This window comes from Acytostelium subglobosum (genome assembly GCF_000787575.1).
Source record: "Acytostelium subglobosum LB1 DNA, scaffold: scaffold26, whole genome shotgun sequence".
NCBI classification, from domain to species: domain Eukaryota; phylum Evosea; class Eumycetozoa; order Acytosteliales; family Acytosteliaceae; genus Acytostelium; species Acytostelium subglobosum.
The window spans coordinates 398,086-417,154 of record NW_012236507.1 but is presented as its reverse complement, the minus strand read 5'-3'; the positions used below and the strand labels follow the sequence as shown (position 1 = coordinate 417,154).

The following is a 19,069-nucleotide window of genomic DNA, read 5'->3' as shown; positions in this document are numbered from 1 at the left end:
TGAGGACATACATTCATTCATTCAATCAACCAATCAATACAAGACGAGACGAGACGAGGCAAGACGCGCATACCCAAAGGGTTGGCGTCATTGGCAAAGTTTATTATTCCTCCTTGACTCTAGGACTTGGTTGATGGTCCTCCTTGGGTGGCGGTATCACCAGGATCTGTTGATTTTTTTGCCAAATTGATTGATCATTGTAATAATATGATTGATTGATTGATTAATGAATTATAATTGAATGTAGTTTGTGACATCATTCATAGTCATACCAAAGTCAGTTTCCAAACATCTTGCCTTTGTTCATCCAGTCTATCAAACAGATATAAACAATTAATTTATGTGTTGTTCAGATATTATTGAGATACATCTTGTTGTAACCACACTCTATCTTCCAAGTATCAATCAATAACACTTTGTTTGTCAAGAGATGGCTCATTAGTTGATCATTCATCACAGCAATACTACATGTACACATTCATACATACATACATACAATCATACATAAAATGAACAATCAACAACAACAAATACAACTATCAGATTATCTTTGGAAACTCATTTATGAGTTGGTAAAGAAACAGGGCAATGACTTGGACTTGGTCTGCTTGGGCCTAACATGTAGGAGACTATGTTCTGAGATGATTGCAGACTTCTACGATCGTTCAGATCTGCCACAAGGTCATTCAATCAAACGAACAAACTCCTACACTGATACATACATCGAGATAGACAATGACAATGATAATGGCATAGACATTGGCAACGACAAAGACAATGACAATAATGATGGCAATGATGATGATGATGGCTCAGAATCAAAGACACCAACAAGTTTAACATCACGCACTTACAGTCACTCATTCAATCAATCATTGAGTGTTGGTTCATTGCCTGCCACCTTGAAGACGCTTGAGTTTGGAAAGCAGTTCAACAGGATCGTTGAAGCAGGCCACTTGCCCCAATCGCTGGTATCCCTAACCTTTGGTGACCAGTTCAATCAGCCTCTTCTACACGACTCCCTGCCAGCATCCATGACCTCACTCAAGTTTGGCCGTGACTTTAATCAGACTGTCGAAGGAGTGCTCCCGCGATCCCTCATCATTCTGACATTCGGACGCAACTTTAGCTTCCCTCTGCCACCCGACACACTTCCACCAACACTCAAACAACTGTTTATTGGAGCCGACTACTTCCATGAACTCACAGTCGGCTCACTACCCACCTCGTTGGCAAGCTTGACATTCGATCAAAACTACACCATGACGATCGTCCCTGGCGTCCTCCCCAACTCACTCACAAAGCTAATCCTAGGCGACAGCAATATGACACTTGAACCTGGGCTGCTGCCTCAATCGCTCACACACGCTGACTTGGGTGGCATTGACGAAGGAATCAAACCAGGTTCGCTCCCCTTGACCCTCAAGACACTTGTGATCGGATACTACTTTAACAAGCCGTTGGCAAAGGGCGTGTTCCCTCAAGGCCTGACCAGCCTCAAGATTGGAGACAACTTCACAAAGCCACTCATGGTCGGCGTGCTGCCAAGTACACTGACCTCGTTGGAGCTTGGACAGAACTTTGATCGACCCCTTAGCAGGGGTGTGCTGCCCGCGTCGATCACGCATCTGACGCTCGGCCAATACTTCTATTCCGAAGTCGACTTCCCCAGCAGGCTGCAATCACTGACCATCTATTCGCCAAACCAAATACATCTCGCCAAGTTCGCACCTTACAGCCTAGAAACATTGACCATCACATATTGCCAACTCAAGGGCAAGCGCAGTCTGCCCAATCTCAGCTCCATGGTCAATCTCAAGAATTTGGCGCTGGGCACCACCTATTCATTCCAGCAAGCACCCAAGGCAGCGATCATCGATACAATTCAAAGACAACTCGTTCAGATACTTGTGAGCATCGTGCCCGATGTTGAGAACTATCAAACTACGTTCACTAGTCCAAGATACTCGTTCGTTCATCGTGTGATCAACTTCCGTCTTCTCAATCCAACGACTGTCTTGTGTATCCAGGAGAGACGTGCTACCTCAAGCGATGCCTATGTGTCACCATTCCATCTTTTAACATTAACAGATGTTCAAATGGATGATTAAAGTCAACTCTCCAGGCGTGCCTGGTCATAGTTATACCGGGATGATCCCAATCCCATAAATCAAAGTGAATGTGTGTGAGTGGGGGTGGGGTTGACCCAACGAACGATCAGATACTAGGATTTGCCTCTCGACATTGGACCACACCACTAACGATCAGGTTCCAACACAGCATTGATAAGTGATAAGAGATAAGAGATAGATAGATGGAGAAAAGACTGGAGTTGTCTGAGTATCTCTGGCGATACATATGCACGATGATCATTTGGCAGGATGATGACAACTTTAGAAAGTTGGACCTGGTGTGCTTGGGCCTATCTTGCAAGCGACTCTACACCATCATGTCAGCTATTATACATCCATCAACAACATCCAATAACAAAGGCAATGCCAATGGTAAAAGCAATGTGATCAGCGATGAACATGGCCAGATATACACATCGAAGGAATACTCTCAATGGTCTTGCCCAACTACACCTGGCGGACCGACCTCGGTCACAACGCGCAAATATGATGATTTCAACAAACCACTAAAGCTGGGTCAGTTGCCTCCGACGCTGACCTCACTCAGTCTCGGCAGCTCCTTTGACCAAGATATTGACAAGGATGTGCTGCCTAAATCGATCACAACCCTGACCTTTGGGGGTAGCTTCAGCAAACCCCTCTTGCCAGGGGTGCTGCCGGACGCACTCACTCACCTGGCACTGGGCGACACATTCGACCACGTGCTCGAGGTCGGCTTGCTCCCATCCTCAATCACCAGTCTGTCGCTTGGCAGTTCATACGATCGAAGAATCGAGCGGGACGTCCTCCCCCGCTCACTCACATCGCTTGTATTTGGCTACAACTTCAATCAGACCATCGATGTCGGTGTGATTCCTCCATCACTCGCCAGTCTGACATTCGGGCAGTTCTACCGCCAACCCCTCGTCATTGGTGCCCTCCCAGTGGGCCTGACATCATTGACATTTGGCGGCTATTTCAACGATGATCTCCAGCCCGGCGTCTTGCCGGTCTCGCTCACATACCTTCAGTTTGGTCAGTTTTACAATCGATCATTCGTCGAAGGCTCGCTTCCATCGGCCATGCGAACATTGGTGTGCGGCAACCTGTACAATCGGCCGCTCACCCTTGGCTCGATGCCCATGTCCCTCACAAGCATCACGTTTGGACAGGCCTACAATCGACCACTCATACCACATGCACTGTCAGCATCGCTCACCTATCTCGAACTAGGCTTTGACTATGATCAGATCATCGACGTGGACATGTTGCCCAACTCACTTGGCACATTGGTACTGGGTCAATCATTCAATCAACCGATACACAAGGGTGTCTTGCCAGCGTCACTTACAGCACTGACACTTGGCGAGGAGTTCAAAGCACTGATCGTGTTCCCTCTTCAACTCAAATCACTCTCAATCTACACCATGTCACAACTACACTATGTCCAACACATTCAACAACCTACATTCGACCATCTAATCATACGATACTGCCCTTTGGATTATAAGCCTGAACTACCAACCAAGTTAATTACTTGGCCAACATCATCTTCATCATCACAATGTGTGATACTATCACACATCAACAACTTATCAATCAATGTTTATTATGATACCAACTCGCCAAACAGCTCTCAAAAGTCAAAGACCATACAGATAGGTTTGATGAAGAGTTTGATGATGCGTATGCCATTCATTGTGGATAGTTATAGTATGTTCCTATCGATATATCATATTGGATTCTCAGATGTATATCTTCAGGTCTTTAGAATAATCGATAAACACAAAGCATTGTGTATCAATATTCCAAGATCAAGTGTATCGTCAGTTGCCAACCAACCAATCAACTTCAAGATGATGCCAATCAAGGACAATCCAAGGATGGCTTTAATGAACAAGTCTTCGTCCTCTTCACTAAAGACATGGATCAAAAGATTGAAGCTCTGATGAGTTGGGCTCAACTTCCAATTTGTTTCCGTGGACACCCCCATTATGCGCACCAAACGATCATGTGATCATTTCTGGAAATGGAAATGGTCGCGACCATTGACACTTTGGCTCATTCAATCATATCAGCAAAAGATAAAGTTGTATTTCTATTTATTATTATTATTTGTATATATATATCAAACAAAGTTAATCAATCAATAATGGATCAACTATCCAATCTGATATTGATCGAATTGATCAAAAGGTTGATGGACAATGATGACTGTAGTATCAACTTGGCAATGTTATCAATAACTTGTAAAAGATTCAATCAACTCATTATTGACAAGTTTCCAACATTGTTCAGTCGTACGAACAAGCTATTAGCAGCAGAAGCTGCCGATGCTTTTGGATCCATCAATGACAACGATGTCATAAATGAATCACCTGAACAAACCGATACTGAATGGACATTCCAGAATACATTACCAAAGGATAGACATCAATACCCATCAACACTAACACATATGTCATTTGCAAGCCATTTCGATCATTTTATCACGCCTGGTACACTGCCATCATCACTCATCAGTCTGTCAATGGGCTGGGCATACTCACACCCGATCACAAATGGCACACTCCCATCATCACTCCTAACTCTAAGATTGAGTGACGCATTCAATCAAACGATCGAACCAAACATATTACCTCCAAACCTCTCCTCATTGACATTGGGTTACTCATTCTCGCAAAGGATCGCACCTGGCACACTCCCCGCATCACTGACCTATCTCGAGATGGGTCAATTATACAATCAGGTGTTCAACGAAGGGTCTTTGCCCAATGGGCTCGAGACCCTGATACTGGGGGAATACTACACGAGGATAATACTGCCTCGCGTCATGCCTCGATCACTCACCATGTTGTCACTCAAACAATGTCGTGAGTTCAATCAGGACTTGCAACCAGGGTCCTTGCCACAAGGTCTACTCAATCTTTCGTTTGGCTACTCATTCACACATGTGATCACTGGCCATCATCTACCGCAGTCACTCACCTCGTTGACACTTGGCGCATTCGACTCTATCCGCCTCACACCCCACTCGCTCCCATCATCCCTGACCAAGCTATCATTCCGATGTGGTCATAAGCAGGTTATTGAACATGGTGTGTTGCCAGAAGGCCTCCAGATACTTAAGCTTGGATCATTCAATGGACTATCAATTGATCCTGGATCACTACCCGAGTCACTCACATGTCTAAAGTTGGGTGCGTACATTGACATTGACCTGAACATCAAGGGCTCGCCGAAAATGGAACCAGCCGTGCCCCTTACTCATCTTTACCAGACTTTGATAATCGAACAACTCAGAGGCAGAACCACCATGACACAAGTTGAAGAGCGACTAATTAAGAAGTCATTGGAATTCAATCCCAACGTTGGCACATACCATCTCACAATCCAAAGTAGAATTGGCAATGTAATATACATGCACAAACAACTACATTATCAATGTATAAGTAGTGTTATGGACAGTAATAATAATAATGATAATACATTGTTGTTATTGATTGTCTATAGAAGACATGGATGGTACCTCAAACGATATGGTCGTGGAAACAAAAATGGTGAATTGGAAGCGAGGATCAATAGTAGGCCCATCCAAATCAGGTACCTCAACGTCACATTACCATCACAGTGACAGTAACAATAACATTAATATATTAAATTTATGATCATTTCAATGATCCATTCATTGAATAGATCAATATATGTATAATGGTTGGATATGAGAAAAGGCATGGGTTAGACTTGGACCTGCCTGCCAGTAATCCTGAAGAAGTGCAGAAAGCCTACTTGAAGTTGAAGTGACACATCAAAACAATGACCATCCTCATTCCATATTAGTGCCATCTATCCACATATCACGCTTATTCAATGTATATATGTGTTGTTTAAACAAGAGTCACATATGTGTGTTAGATATATGATCAATCTGTGATCAAGTGTGTGACGAGTGATTGGAATGTGTGTGTGAGTGTGTGAGTTGATCAGTTATACACACACACCCATCAATCAAGATGTTAGTACATCTAAGGGTGGCAGTGGAGTCAGTGAGATGAAGTGAAGGTAGATGAGTGAGGGTAGGTAGTATGTAGTGTGTGGCCAATTATAAACATGATCTCTACACTTTATGCAACCATCCATCGTAATAGTGATTGATTGGAGGACAGTGGCAACTCAAATCGCGAAGCCATCCAACAATACATATGATAGGGTAAGTCAACAGCAATAGCATCAACAACAACATTAACCATTAAATTCATTGGCAATACTCACTCACTCATCTAACCATGCATGCCAATCAATCAATCAATCTCCATCGCGCCACTTTGTCAAGCGAGAGAGTGGAGTGGAGCGTGAGTGCGGAGAGTGTGTTTGGCAATGGACGGTCCCTTCTCTGACTGGTTAGTTAGTATGTTTGTTTATTAGTTGGCATGTTTATCATGATTGGATGAGATGACTGGCATGATGGCTATGTTTGATTGATCCTCACAACAGTCTATAAATACAGCGTAAGTTGTTAAAGTATTTGTGATCCACAGCGACATTAGTCAGTACAGTAGACAATCATTCAATCAATTATCCAATAATAAGATATATATATAATAACTAATAACTTAGAGATAATATCAATCATGAAGGTGGATGCAAAGGAAATACTTAACTTACTTTACCGCACGGATCCTGACTTGAATTATATTGATGATCACTTTGCCGAAGAATGTTACTTTGGTGGACCAGGATTCGACACAGTTGGCAAGGATAATGTAATAGAAGTGTTCAAGGCAATATCCATTTACCTAAAGGATCTTAAAGTGGAAGGATACAAAGAGACTGCCTCTCCACATACTCTACACATAGACACCAACCTCCTGGCCACATTTGCGATCCTTCCATGGCTTCCAATACATATGCGAATGATCCTTGTCATTCATAAGAATCAAGACAACAAGATAACAAGAGTAAGGAATGGTTAATATAAGGATGATGGATAAGAGAATGGACTTAAGCTGACCCTCTGATCTATCTAGTTTGAAGAACACCTGGAAATTGAGAGCGTACTTAGGAATCTACCAGTGATCAACTTTATATACTTTAGAATGCTAAAGCCTAGCAGTAGTTGGTTGATGTTGAAGATGGGATCATACTCCAAAGTTAAATTGAATACCGTCAAGCCTCAAACATACAAGCCGAAAACAACTACTGCCTCGTTGCCTTCAGTGCCAAATTCCAACACAAAGAAGACAAACAACAGCAACAACAACAACAAAACGAATGGAAATCATTCACCTCCAAGACGTGATCCATCACTCTATGCACAGCCAATCTCAGACTAGATTGAACCGTCCTCTTCCATTCCATTCTATTGTCCATGTATATACATAATCGGTCCTTTTTTATTACCATTCATCGTCAATGTCCACTATCTCTTGTTGACTGGAATCACGACTGTTCTTGCCAGTGGCACTTGCCACACTTGATACCATTTCATCCTTAATCTTTGTTGTCATTGTTGTTGTTATCATTGATGCCGTTGATGTTGAGGTTGTTGTCTTTCTGATCGTTGACTGTGATTCAAACTCCATGCCATCGAATTCTATATCCTTCAAATCTGACGACTTGATCAATGAAGTGTCATCATCATTGTCATCGATAACAATCTTGTTGTTGTAGTTGTCCTTATTATCATCAATCGTAAAGTCATAATCATTGTAGTTGACTTTGTCAGTGTCCATCTCCACCTCCTGCTTCGTTGTAATCTCTTGCTTGATATCTGGCGACTCTGTAGGCACAGTGATATGATATACTCGCGATTGAATATGAGCTATCTCCAAGTGCCATATCCTCTCTCTTTGCTTTGCATTCTTATTCTGATCCGCCATCTTTTGAACTATTATGAACCTGTCCTCCTGACCATCACCATCCACGAATGATACCAATAGACCTACATAGCATAGTGATAGTTTTAGGTAATGATCGTTTGATTGCTCGTCCGATGGATACATACCAGCAACTAGTATGTATTGACCATTTGTTAAGTCGATCGATAGGATTGAAGGGTTCTTCACGACCATAATGTCACCAGTGCCATCATTGATCAAGAACCTTACGAGTCCTTCTGGACCATCATCACCTACTTCCTTGTCAATGTCATCATTGTCATTGTCATCAACATTGTCTTCATCATCAATCAGCTGTACATGACCTTGTATCCAAACGCCTTTGAACTTTAATGATTCATACAAGAATGGTGAGGCCTCGTCTAAAGGGTCCTTTGGTGCAGTTGCCTTCAACAACTGTGATATATAGAGCTTATGATAGTTGAGTCCATCCATTCATTCTTTAGATCTATTATTAGTTTGTTTAAATGATAATAATGATGTCAAGTTGAAGGACTGTCGAGAGATGGACCTTGAAGGTCCAGAAGGGGCTTCTAAAATTAATTTTAATAACTTTGTGGACCCTTCATAATGTCATAAAACGAACGAAAGATATATATATATATACAGATACAGATACAGATGAGCAATGATAAGATACTGCTCAAGATTACTATATAGTGGTTGTTCATCATTCTCCACAACTGCTGCCGTTGCCGCTTCCACTACCACAACGGCAACGGCTACGGAAACGGCAACAGACACGAAAACAAAAGATACCAAGAACATGGTCGGCATATCAAAAGAAGAACTTAATAGACAGTTGACAGAGAATCATCAGTTCCAACCATATAGAGTTAATCAAGTATGGAGTTGGCTGTATAATAAGGGTCAGCGCACATTTGACAACTTCTCAAATCTCAGCAATGTACAGCGCGACACTTTGAACAAGCATTATCACATCGATTATGGCACGGTTGAGAAGGATCAATTGTCAGTGGACGGCACACGCAAGATGCTTATCGGATACGCTGGACAAGAGGTCGAGTCCGTGTTCATACCCGAAGCTCGTCGCGGTACACTATGCGTGTCGTCACAGGTCGGTTGCACATTTGGCTGCACATTCTGCTTCACTGGCACACAGAAGTTGGTGCGCAACCTGACAGCTGGCGAGATAGTCGGCCAGGTCATGATGGCCCGCTCACTCATGAACGACTTTGGCCACACGACAGAGAAGCGACTATTGTCAAACGTTGTGTTTATGGGTCAGGGTGAGCCGCTCTACAACTACCGCAACGTGTCGGCGGCGCTACGTATCCTGACCGACCCGTCCGGACTGTCGCTGTCAAAGAGTCGCATCACCGTGTCGACGTCGGGTGTCGTGCCTCTGATCAGCCGGCTGGGCCAGGACTTCCCCGGCATCGGTCTGGCCATCTCTTTGCACGCATCCAACAACAAGACACGCTCAGAGATCGTGCCCATCAACCAGCAGTGGCCCATCGAGGAGCTGATGCAGGCGTGTCGCGACTTCTCCACACTCAACACCAACAAGATCACCATCGAGTACGTGATGCTGCGAGGCGTCAACGACTCTGATGAAGACGCCATCCAGCTTGCGAAGCTGATAAGCACGTTCCCGTCACTTGTAAATCTGATACCGTTCAATAGCTGGCCAGGCGCACCCTATCAATGCAGCACGACCGAACAGATCAAGAGGTTTGCGGCTGTACTCGATCGCGCCGGACTCAAAGTTACAGTTCGCCAACCACGTGGTCGTGACATCCTAGCGGCATGTGGACAACTCAAGACTGAGTCTGTCAAAATCAAGAAGACTCTCCCTGGTCCACCAAGTCCTCTAGACTAGAGTGCGAGCAGCCCTGGACTTTCCCTGGTGCTCGGACTCTTAAGTTGAGGGATATTATAATAATCAATCAATCATCATCGATAACAATCATATAATAACAGGTCACAAGTATGGCCAATGTTGGTCATGCACATACATCCATCATAGTCATTGTCGGACCCATTGTGAGGTCCACACAACCGGGGACACGGCGCGTGACCCGACAAGTAAGTCATGTCATCTCATGTCATCTCATGTCATGTCAACCCATTTTGGACAAACTATTACTTGATGTCAATTCATAGATGAACTACGTAGTATAATAGTGCTTCTTTAGAAGCATTGAATGTGTGATTGGACAATAACTATTCTTTGGCAAAGGACTGAATGAGGGGGTACCCGAACATGTCTGGCTCGGTATTCGCGAAGTACCACCAAGTTTGTGAAAAGAACAGAACAAGTTGTGTGTGGTTTGGTTGTTTTTAGATAAACGAAGAGTGAGTTTGGTCATTCTGCAATTGCTTGATCAAAAGAACAAAATTAGACTCTGACTCTACACAATTATATATATTAGAGAACAACACTTCAGAAAGGTCAACCTCTAAAGAATATAATTATTCTTTGTAAATATCCAATCAATCTTTGGTATAAATACCAATACTATCCAGGTCTTTAGATTCAATATCTTCACATTAAATTCAATCAATCAATCAAACAATCAAATTATAAATATAATTATAACAATGACCATTCAATCAAATAACAATATTATTAAGGAGTACCAACATAAATGGGAACTCCCAAGTGATTATAAAGGTCCTGGAATTTATATACCTTCGGATCAAAATATAAATATCAAGACTGTTCCAAAGTTGTTTACTCCTTACAAGTTACGCCAGATGGAGTTAAAGAATAGGATTGTTGTATCTCCAACGTAAGTATAATATATATATCATTGGTTGAATGAATACTAATAATATTTAATTAATAGTTGTCAATATTCATCAATAGATGGATTAATGGATGATTGGCATTTGGTACATTATGGAGGACTTGCCAAGGGTGGTGCTGGATTGATCATCTTGGAGTCAACTGCTGTGTTGCCAGAGGGTAGGATCTCACCAAAGGATGCTGGACTTTGGAATGATGATCAAATATATCCAATGAAGAGGATAACTGACTTTATTCATAAATACAATGCAGTAAGTAATCATTCATGGAATCATTCCATCCCATAAATTAAGAAATGTCCACCACTCACATCCACTCCTCCCAACTTCTCCCACTGATTAGAAGGTCGGCCTACAACTTGGACATAGTGGACGCAAGGGTAGCACTGTTGAGATATTCTTGGAGGACAAAAGAGGAAGAGTTGAGAATGATGAGGGAGGATTTGATATTGTTGCTCCAAGTGCAATTCAATGGGACAAGAGGTCAAAGGTACCAACAGCTTTGACTAAGGAGGGCATCCAGGAGGTAGTCCAAGCATTCAAGGAGGCAGCAATCCGCGCCGACAAGGTTGGCATTGACTACCTGATGATCCATGGCGCACATGGATACTTGATCAATCAATTCCTGTCGCCACTGTCCAACCACAGAACCGACGAGTATGGTGGCTCATTCGAAGGTCGCACCAAGTTTGTCCTGGAGATCGTGGCCGCCATTCGCGAGGTGTGGCCTGCCGAGAAGCCTTTGGCCATCAGACTGTCGTGCACTGAGTGGGTCGAGGGTGGCTTCGACATTGACGAGGTCATCAGATTGGCACCATTATTGCATGCAGCAGGTGTCGACATCATTGATTGCTCGACCGGCGGCAACAGCTCCGAGCAAAAGGTGACCAAGGCGCCACTCTACCAAGTGCCATTCTCTGATCGCATTCGCAAGGCATACCCAGCCATTGCCACCAGTGCCGTTGGAAGCATCAACACACCAACCGAGGCCAACAGTGTCCTAGATGATGACAAAGCCGACCTCATCGTAATGTGTCGAGCATTCCTTCGCAACCCATTCTGGCCTGTAGCCGCAGCCCAAGAGCTCAAAGTTCGTATCGACTACACTCTCCAATATCGTCCATCAATCGAGTCATCATCTTCTAAATAAATATGTATAAGTTCATTCAATCAATCATACAATCAATGAATCATTCAATCACTGATTCAATCAAATATTACAACTTAGTACTTATTCAATGTCGTTTTCCTGATCACACTACTAAATCAGGATAACTGACATTCCCCCCAGCCAGTGACAACAACACACAACACAACAATAACAACAATCGATCTTTCATAAAGTTGTGCAGAGGATTCGAACGAAGCTTCAAACGGCCCCAAGTCCTCAAGCCCAAGCACTCACACTCATCACGTCAAAGTCAAAATTTGCAAAAATTGAGATATTGTTAGTGTTGTGTTGAGCTGAGAATGAATGAATGAGCTTGTGTCTATCACATTCATTTACATTCAACCAACATCTTTGTATCTCTATTATTATTACTTGTATCTATATCATATAATATTATATATCTTGAACTAGTTGTTTGTTGTTGTAATTATATATAATAATAATAATATATATGTACTCAGACCAAGAGGAATACAGCAACACCAATAACGCTAGCTCGCAGAAACTCGGATCATTATTCAAGGACAGCAACAACATGTCGGGAAACCAGTCGTTGCAATATAGCTCAAAGGCACAGGCCGCGGGCGCATCTGCGCAGCAGAAGCAAGACATCATTCTAGGTGCCGCCATCCATCTGTTCAAATAGTGAGTAGAGTTGACATGGAGTATGATTGATTGATCTGATGTATGAGTAGTACTAACAACAAACATATATAATATATCATAGTGATCAAGCAGGAGACAAGTATGTCACAGTTGGTAACTACTCCTCAGCGATCGTCTCCTACAGACCAAATGGAAAGTATCAGCTGTTGATCTATGACAACAACAGAGCATCAATAGTCACTGCCACAATCACACCAGCATTCAACTACACTGTAAGTTGTCGACCCGTGTCACATGATCATCAGTCCAATGGACTAATCAATCAATCAATCAATCAATGATATACAATACTAGGTCAATGAACTTTATGGTAACTTTGTTGATCAGGGACAGAACTGGTCAATGTCATTCAATACTAAGGAGGACTCGATCAAGTTTGCTACTCACATTGCCATTGCCAAGTGTGCAAGTGGTAACTACCAGGCAGTTGTTGAGATGGACCTCGGCCCTGCACCCGCCGGCGTGAAGGGCAAAGGCGTCCAGAGCGGAGACCGTGTCTCGATCAAGTACACTGGATGGCTCGACAGCAACCAGCGTGTCGGCTCGATGTTTGACACCAACACCGCTGCGGCCACACCCCTCAGGTTCGTCCTGGGCGAGGGCAAGGTCATCAAGGGTTGGGACATTGGTGTCGTTGGCATGAAGAAGGGCGTCAAGCGTATCCTGGTCATCCCATCAGAGCTGGCCTACGGCAAGGCCGGCCAGTCGTCCATCCCACCCAACTCAAACCTCATCTTTGACGTTGAGGTCATGGGTTCAAAGAAGAAGGAGGGAGCAGCTGAGGAGCCAGCACTGCCATCGCTCAGCGGTCAGGGTGCCGTGCCACAGCAGAACCTCCCCACCACACTCTTTGAGAGCTCGCCATCGCCCTCGGAGAAGGCTTCACTAATGCAGCGTGTCGCCAAGCTGGGCAAGCCAACTGGATTCACCTCCCCACCACCATCTGACAATGAGCACTCTGACAGCCAGTCGTCAACATCATCGAGACAATCCTCAAGTCAGAGGAGTCGTTCAGATAGCCATGGTAACAGCGGCAACAACAACAGCAACAACAACAACCAGGGTAACAACAACAACAACAACCAGAACAACAACAACAACAACAACCAGGGTAACAACAACAACAACAACTTCAACAACAATAACAACAACCAAGGTAACAACTTCAACAACAACAACAACAACAACTTTGGCAACAACAACAACCAAGGTAACTTTGGCAACAACAACAACAACAACTTTGGTAACAATGGCAACTTTGGCGGCAACAACTTTGGCAACAACAACTTTGGCGCCGGTAACTTTAACAATGGACCATTCAACCCGGGCTTCAACCAGGGCTTCAACCCAATGTACCCACAGATGTCCTCGCAGATACTGTCAATGGGTGGCCAACCCGGCTTATATCCACCAGGTGCCATCGTGCCCCACCAAGGCGCACTCGTGCCACTGCTCCAAGGCGCACCTCAGCCACAGATCATCCATGTTGCACCACCTGCACCAGTCGCCCCAGCTCCAGCACCAGCTCCAGCACCAGCCCCTGCTCCCGCCCCAGCACCAGTCGCTGCTGCACCAGCCCCCGCCACCGCCGAGACTGTTCAGATGCTCGTCGAGGAGAAGCAATTCAAGAACGACCTCAAGAATAGCCTTGCCCACTTTGATCGCAAGCTCGATGAGGTCAGCGCCAAGTTCGAGACACTGAAGACTCCCATCGTCCAGGGTGACATTGCCATCTCTGGTCTGCTGTTGGTCCAGTCGCTCTACAAGATCGTCGAGGACAACGAGAAGTTGGTCAAGGACAACGTCGACAAGGAGGCCAAGCTCTCTCAGTACAAGGAGAGCATCGCCATGCTGCACAAGAAGAACGAGCAGTTCCTCGAGGAGAACACCAAGATTATCGAGTCGAGAAACGACGCATACAGCGACAACGTGTCGCTGGCGCGCAAGCAGGTCGTCCAGTTGCAGAAGGAGAAGTCGGCACTCGAGGAGGAGATGGCCGAGAAGCAAATCCAGCTCAACAAGGCCCTGAGCCAGATCAACACAATGAAGCGCGAGTATGGTGCCGTCCACGAGGAGCTGCAGGCTCAGCGCGACGAGATTGCCAAGACCGTCGCCGACCACGAGGCTTCCAGAACCGCCGAGAAGGAGACTGCCGCCAAGGTGCGTGCCCTCAACAAGATGTTGCTCAACGAGAAGAACCTGCGCAAGACAGACAACGAGCGCATTGGCACACTCGAGGACGAGCTCAAGGATGCCCAGGACTCACTGCAGCAGGCCGAGAAGACTCACGAGGAGCTGGTCAAGAAGCTCAAGGTCGACATCCTGCGCCAGAAGAAGCGCTTCGAGGAGAAGATCGCTGCTCTGGGCGTCGAGGTCACCGCCGCCAAGGACGCTCTCGAGCAGGAGCGCAATGCCATGGGCTCAGTCAGCACTCTGATCGAGAACGCCAAGAAGGAGGTCGAGGAGCAGTTCAACCTGCAGATTTCAAAGAAGAACGAGGAGATCACCGCCTCGGAGCTGCTGGTTGCCACCGAGCGCTCGCAGGTCTCTGGTCTGAAGCGCGAGCTCGACAACCTCAAGGCTTCAATGGAGTCAGTCGCACAACAGCTGGACGAGGAGAAGGCCAACGTGCACAAGTCCTACGAGAAGGGCTTCAACGAGGGAATGAACAGCAGCAACAATGCCAACGACGCAATTGAGAAGCTCGTCGTTGAGAAGGAGGAGATCTACAAGAAACTCGAGACCTCGATCAAGGAGAACAAGGAGACTGCTCTGAAGCTCAAGGATGTCAACAAGCAGTTGGAGGATGAGAAGGCCAAGCCACCCGTAGTAGTTGCCGCACCCGCAGCAGCCGCCGCCCCCGCCGCCAAGGCTGACATTACCGCTGAGGTCAAGGGATTGATGCAGAAGGTCTACGTTGGCATTGCAGAGGAGCTAGAGGAGGACGAGACATACAGCACCGACGACATCCTTAGCACATTCAAGGGTGTCATCAAGAGAACCACTGTCGATTTCCTTCAATCAAAGCAAGAGGAGAAGGCACAAGAGGAGGAAGAAGAGGAGGTCGAAGCCGAGGAGGCAGAGGAGGAGGAGGAAGTCGAGGATGAGACTGAAGATCAGTCAGTCCCAGAGCCAACACCAGCTCCAGTCTCAGCCCCTGTCGTTGAGGAGACTACCCCATCTACAACCACTACCACCGTCACTGAGGCACCAAAGCCAGTTGAGCCCTCAAGCGTTGATATGGATGGTGATGACGATGACGACGATGATGTGGACATTGATGATGAGGCACTCAACAAGGAGATTGAGGCCGAGCTTGCTCAAATAGAGAAGGAGGAGCAATCTGAGCCCGCTGCTGAGCCAGTCGTCGAGACCTCCGCTCCAGCTGTCGCCGAGCCAGTTGCTATTGTCGAGCCTGTTGTCGAGCCAGTCGCTGTTGTCGAGCCAGCCGTCGAGCCAACCGTCGAGCCAGTTGCTATTGTCGAGCCAGTTGTCGAGCCAGTCGTTGAGTCCGCCCCAGCCGCCGAGCCAGTCACCGAATCAACTCCAGATGTTAAGCCAGCTGAGGAGAATGACGATGATGACGATGATGATGACGATGTAGAGGACGAGGTTGTCGTTGAGGAGGAGCCAGCCATCCCACCACCCATCCCAGAGGATGAGGTCAAGACACCAGTCGCAGTTCCAGAGATTGATGAGGAGGAGGAGGAGATCAAGACACCTGCCGTTCCAGAGATTGATGAGGCAGAGGTTGAGCCAACACCATCCGTCACCTCATCGACTGCCGCCACCAAGCACGAGTCCGACGCATCGGACGACTCTTTCGAGAAGATCCCAACATCATCCCCACCAGGACTCGAGACTGATGAGGAAGCCTACGAGATTGAGTATGAGGAGGAGACACAGGCACCACCACCCGTGCCAGAGCCAGAGGTTGAGGAGGTCCCAACTCCAGCTCCAGCCGTCGAGGAGACCCCAGCCCCAGCCCCAACTCCAGCTCCAGTCGTTGAGGAACCAGCCAAGCCAACTCCAAAGAAGTCCTCTTTCTTTGACTTTGAGGATTCAAGCCCATTCAGCATGGACGAGCCAAAGAAGACATCGGCCGTCTCTGGCGCATCGCCATTTGACGATCCATTCGCCAGCACCACACCAAGCACAGCCACAACCACACCCAAGAAGGACTTCTTCTCTGACGACTCGCTGTTTGGCGGTTCGTCCGAGTCCTCAGATCTCTTTGCCAGCTCATCGTCGACCAAGAGCAGCGAGCCCAAGGCCTCGACCTTCAACTCAGACTCACTGTTTGGCAGCGACTCATTTGGATTCAAATCATCGCCCACCGTCAGCAAGCCCAAGCAAGACTTCTCATCCCTGTTTGGTGCCGATCCACTGGCCTCTCTAACAGCTTCCACCGATGATGAGGAGAAGACCAAGGAGGACAACTTTGTTCTGCCACTTTAAAGTGTGTCGTCATCCATTCCACCTCACTATCTCATCCCATCACCCAACGACAATATCTAAATCCAACACCCAACCAAACACTGGACCATTGAGGCAACAGTGATTCATTGTCCATATCATGCGACTTATAATATATATAATACATAAAATACTTTGCTACAAATAACAATGTTTACCATTTGGTTTGACGGTCTCGATCAATTAATGATCAATCACTCTCACACTCAAAGCTACCCATGATCATCCCATCTTCGTTGATTAAATGAATCTTCCAATGCAATTGTTGAAAACGAACTTTAGAGGATACCCAACCATCAATCCATCTTCAAACAAACACAAAAACAAAACAAAACCCCATTGTTTATTCACCATCCACCACACTGCCCAACTTTGTTTTTATCTTCATTAATGCAAAACAATGAATGATTATGGCATTCAACATGAGTCAGAAGATTGATGGGTATCCTGGTCTTTTGTCACCCCCATTCCATTCCATTCATTCAGGAATTTTCACCCCCTGTCCTGTACATGATCTGGGTGGTATCTCGTGCATTCAAGCGTGAGGTAACAGAACCTTTCATCCATCATTGCCTTTCTTATTAAAATTTTAATAACAAAATCAAGAGCCCTACTCTCACTTGCATATGATCTGTGTGTGAATATGAATGTGAATGTGTGTGTTTGTTGTTGTGCGATGTTTGTGTGTGTGATTGGGAGACAGAAAGACAAAGAAAGAGAGAGAAAGAGAATGGGAGAATAATAATGAAAGGGTGAATCAAAGTGTCAACACGAGTTAATTCAATTCTCTCTTTCTTTCATTCATTCATTCATTATTTCAAAACACACGCTACAATACATACATACACATAATCAAATAATTAATTAATTAAATATATCGTTAATAACAATTCAACTTCAATTTCTAGATCTTGTAAATACACATACAACATTACTTAATTAATCAATCAATTTATAATATCATTCAGATTATTATTTAGATCTAGCTTGCGACCAAACATTAATGTAAGAAACCAGGGAAATACATGCTCAGCCTATCATTCATTCATTCATTCCCAATGCATGATGAACAACACTACACAAACAACTACAGTGGTAATTCATGTTATCGCTACTCATTACTCATTACTCATTACTACTGTGTTGCTGTTGTTGCCGCGACTTCTCATCGTTGTTGTTGTTGCTGTAGACGACTTGTATCTCAACTCAACTCACAACCACACGCTTCCAAAAGCTGCAGCAAACATCTTCATCACACCCACTCACACTCACTCACGCTACTTCCCAACATCTTCACAACAGTTGACACTCACTCACTCACAATCATTTTATTTTAATTAACTTATGTCTTTGTGTTGTGTGTGTGTGATTGATTATCTGTCCATTCCATCCATCCATCCATCCATCAAGTCTGGAATGTCGTTCCACATTACATTACACTTTACATTACATTATATCGCTATGCATAGCGATGACACTCTTTAAAGAGTGTATACATTTCCAGACATTCATATGACCGTCAAGTAGTCGTCAACGACAATTGTTGACCATGGTCAATCAAGTGTAGATGTAGGTTGTACCATTTAATTATCACCATCACTTTTTTTTAATGTATGAATTGGAAGAAGGATATTGACCGGATTGATTGATCGATTGATTGATGGATGGAAGGATGGCAATAGTGATTGAATATGTGGTATGGGTAAATATATAATATAATATAATATTATTATATCGTCCAATAATCGACAACCAATCCATCGTCCGTCCGTCTAGTTACCATCGGCATGAGACTGATCGAACTCAGACTTCATACTCACTCCACAACACATCTTTCACCACCATCATATATTATCAATCTCCGCAACCTTCGCGTTACATCTTGTTGGATGATGAATGAATGAGTGATGTTGGTAACGACTCATACTCATTTACCTTTGAGAGTGTTCGTCGATTCAAGATATATATTTAAATAT

The 19,069-nt window shown here is 44.9% G+C and overlaps 8 protein-coding genes across 8 annotated transcripts; 7 read left to right on the top strand and 1 right to left on the bottom strand.

Moving 5' to 3' along the window:
- Positions 1-641: 641 nt before the first annotated feature.
- Positions 642-2,111, top strand: SAMD00019534_103300 (hypothetical protein; the record flags this gene model as incomplete). The annotated part of the gene is made up of 1 exon (XM_012894581.1): positions 642-2,111. The coding sequence occupies one exon, from the start codon at positions 642-644 to the stop codon at positions 2,109-2,111; it is 1,470 nt and encodes a 489-aa protein (XP_012750035.1).
- Positions 2,112-2,365: 254 nt separating this feature from the next.
- On the top strand, positions 2,366-4,060 carry SAMD00019534_103290 (hypothetical protein; the record flags this gene model as incomplete). The annotated part of the gene is made up of 2 exons (XM_012894580.1): positions 2,366-3,824; positions 3,903-4,060. 2 exons carry the CDS (start codon positions 2,366-2,368, stop codon positions 4,058-4,060), a joined length of 1,617 nt encoding a protein of 538 aa, XP_012750034.1.
- A 623-nt stretch (positions 4,061-4,683) lies between these two features.
- On the top strand, positions 4,684-5,724 carry SAMD00019534_103280 (hypothetical protein; the record flags this gene model as incomplete). The annotated part of the gene is made up of 1 exon (XM_012894579.1): positions 4,684-5,724. A coding segment is annotated over one exon (1,041 nt), but the record flags the coding sequence as incomplete, so codon positions are not given.
- A 1,018-nt stretch (positions 5,725-6,742) lies between these two features.
- SAMD00019534_103270 (hypothetical protein) lies at positions 6,743-7,441 on the top strand (the record flags this gene model as incomplete). The annotated part of the gene is made up of 2 exons (XM_012894578.1): positions 6,743-7,069; positions 7,139-7,441. Coding segments are annotated over 2 exons (630 nt in total), but the record flags the coding sequence as incomplete, so codon positions are not given.
- Positions 7,442-7,507: 66 nt separating this feature from the next.
- SAMD00019534_103260 (hypothetical protein) lies at positions 7,508-8,443 on the bottom strand (the record flags this gene model as incomplete). Its single annotated transcript, XM_012894577.1, has 2 exons — positions 7,508-8,052; positions 8,116-8,443. The coding sequence occupies 2 exons, from the start codon at positions 8,441-8,443 to the stop codon at positions 7,508-7,510; spliced, it is 873 nt and encodes a 290-aa protein (XP_012750031.1).
- Positions 8,444-8,636: 193 nt separating this feature from the next.
- SAMD00019534_103250 (hypothetical protein) lies at positions 8,637-9,851 on the top strand (the record flags this gene model as incomplete). The annotated part of the gene is made up of 1 exon (XM_012894576.1): positions 8,637-9,851. One exon carries the CDS (start codon positions 8,637-8,639, stop codon positions 9,849-9,851), a length of 1,215 nt encoding a protein of 404 aa, XP_012750030.1.
- A 749-nt stretch (positions 9,852-10,600) lies between these two features.
- Positions 10,601-11,927, top strand: SAMD00019534_103240 (hypothetical protein; the record flags this gene model as incomplete). The annotated part of the gene is made up of 3 exons (XM_012894575.1): positions 10,601-10,764; positions 10,822-11,032; positions 11,124-11,927. Coding segments are annotated over 3 exons (1,179 nt in total), but the record flags the coding sequence as incomplete, so codon positions are not given.
- A 475-nt stretch (positions 11,928-12,402) lies between these two features.
- On the top strand, positions 12,403-17,075 carry SAMD00019534_103230 (hypothetical protein; the record flags this gene model as incomplete). The annotated part of the gene is made up of 3 exons (XM_012894574.1): positions 12,403-12,596; positions 12,679-12,829; positions 12,912-17,075. The coding sequence occupies 3 exons, from the start codon at positions 12,403-12,405 to the stop codon at positions 17,073-17,075; spliced, it is 4,509 nt and encodes a 1,502-aa protein (XP_012750028.1).
- Between the last annotated feature and the right edge of the window lie 1,994 nt (positions 17,076-19,069).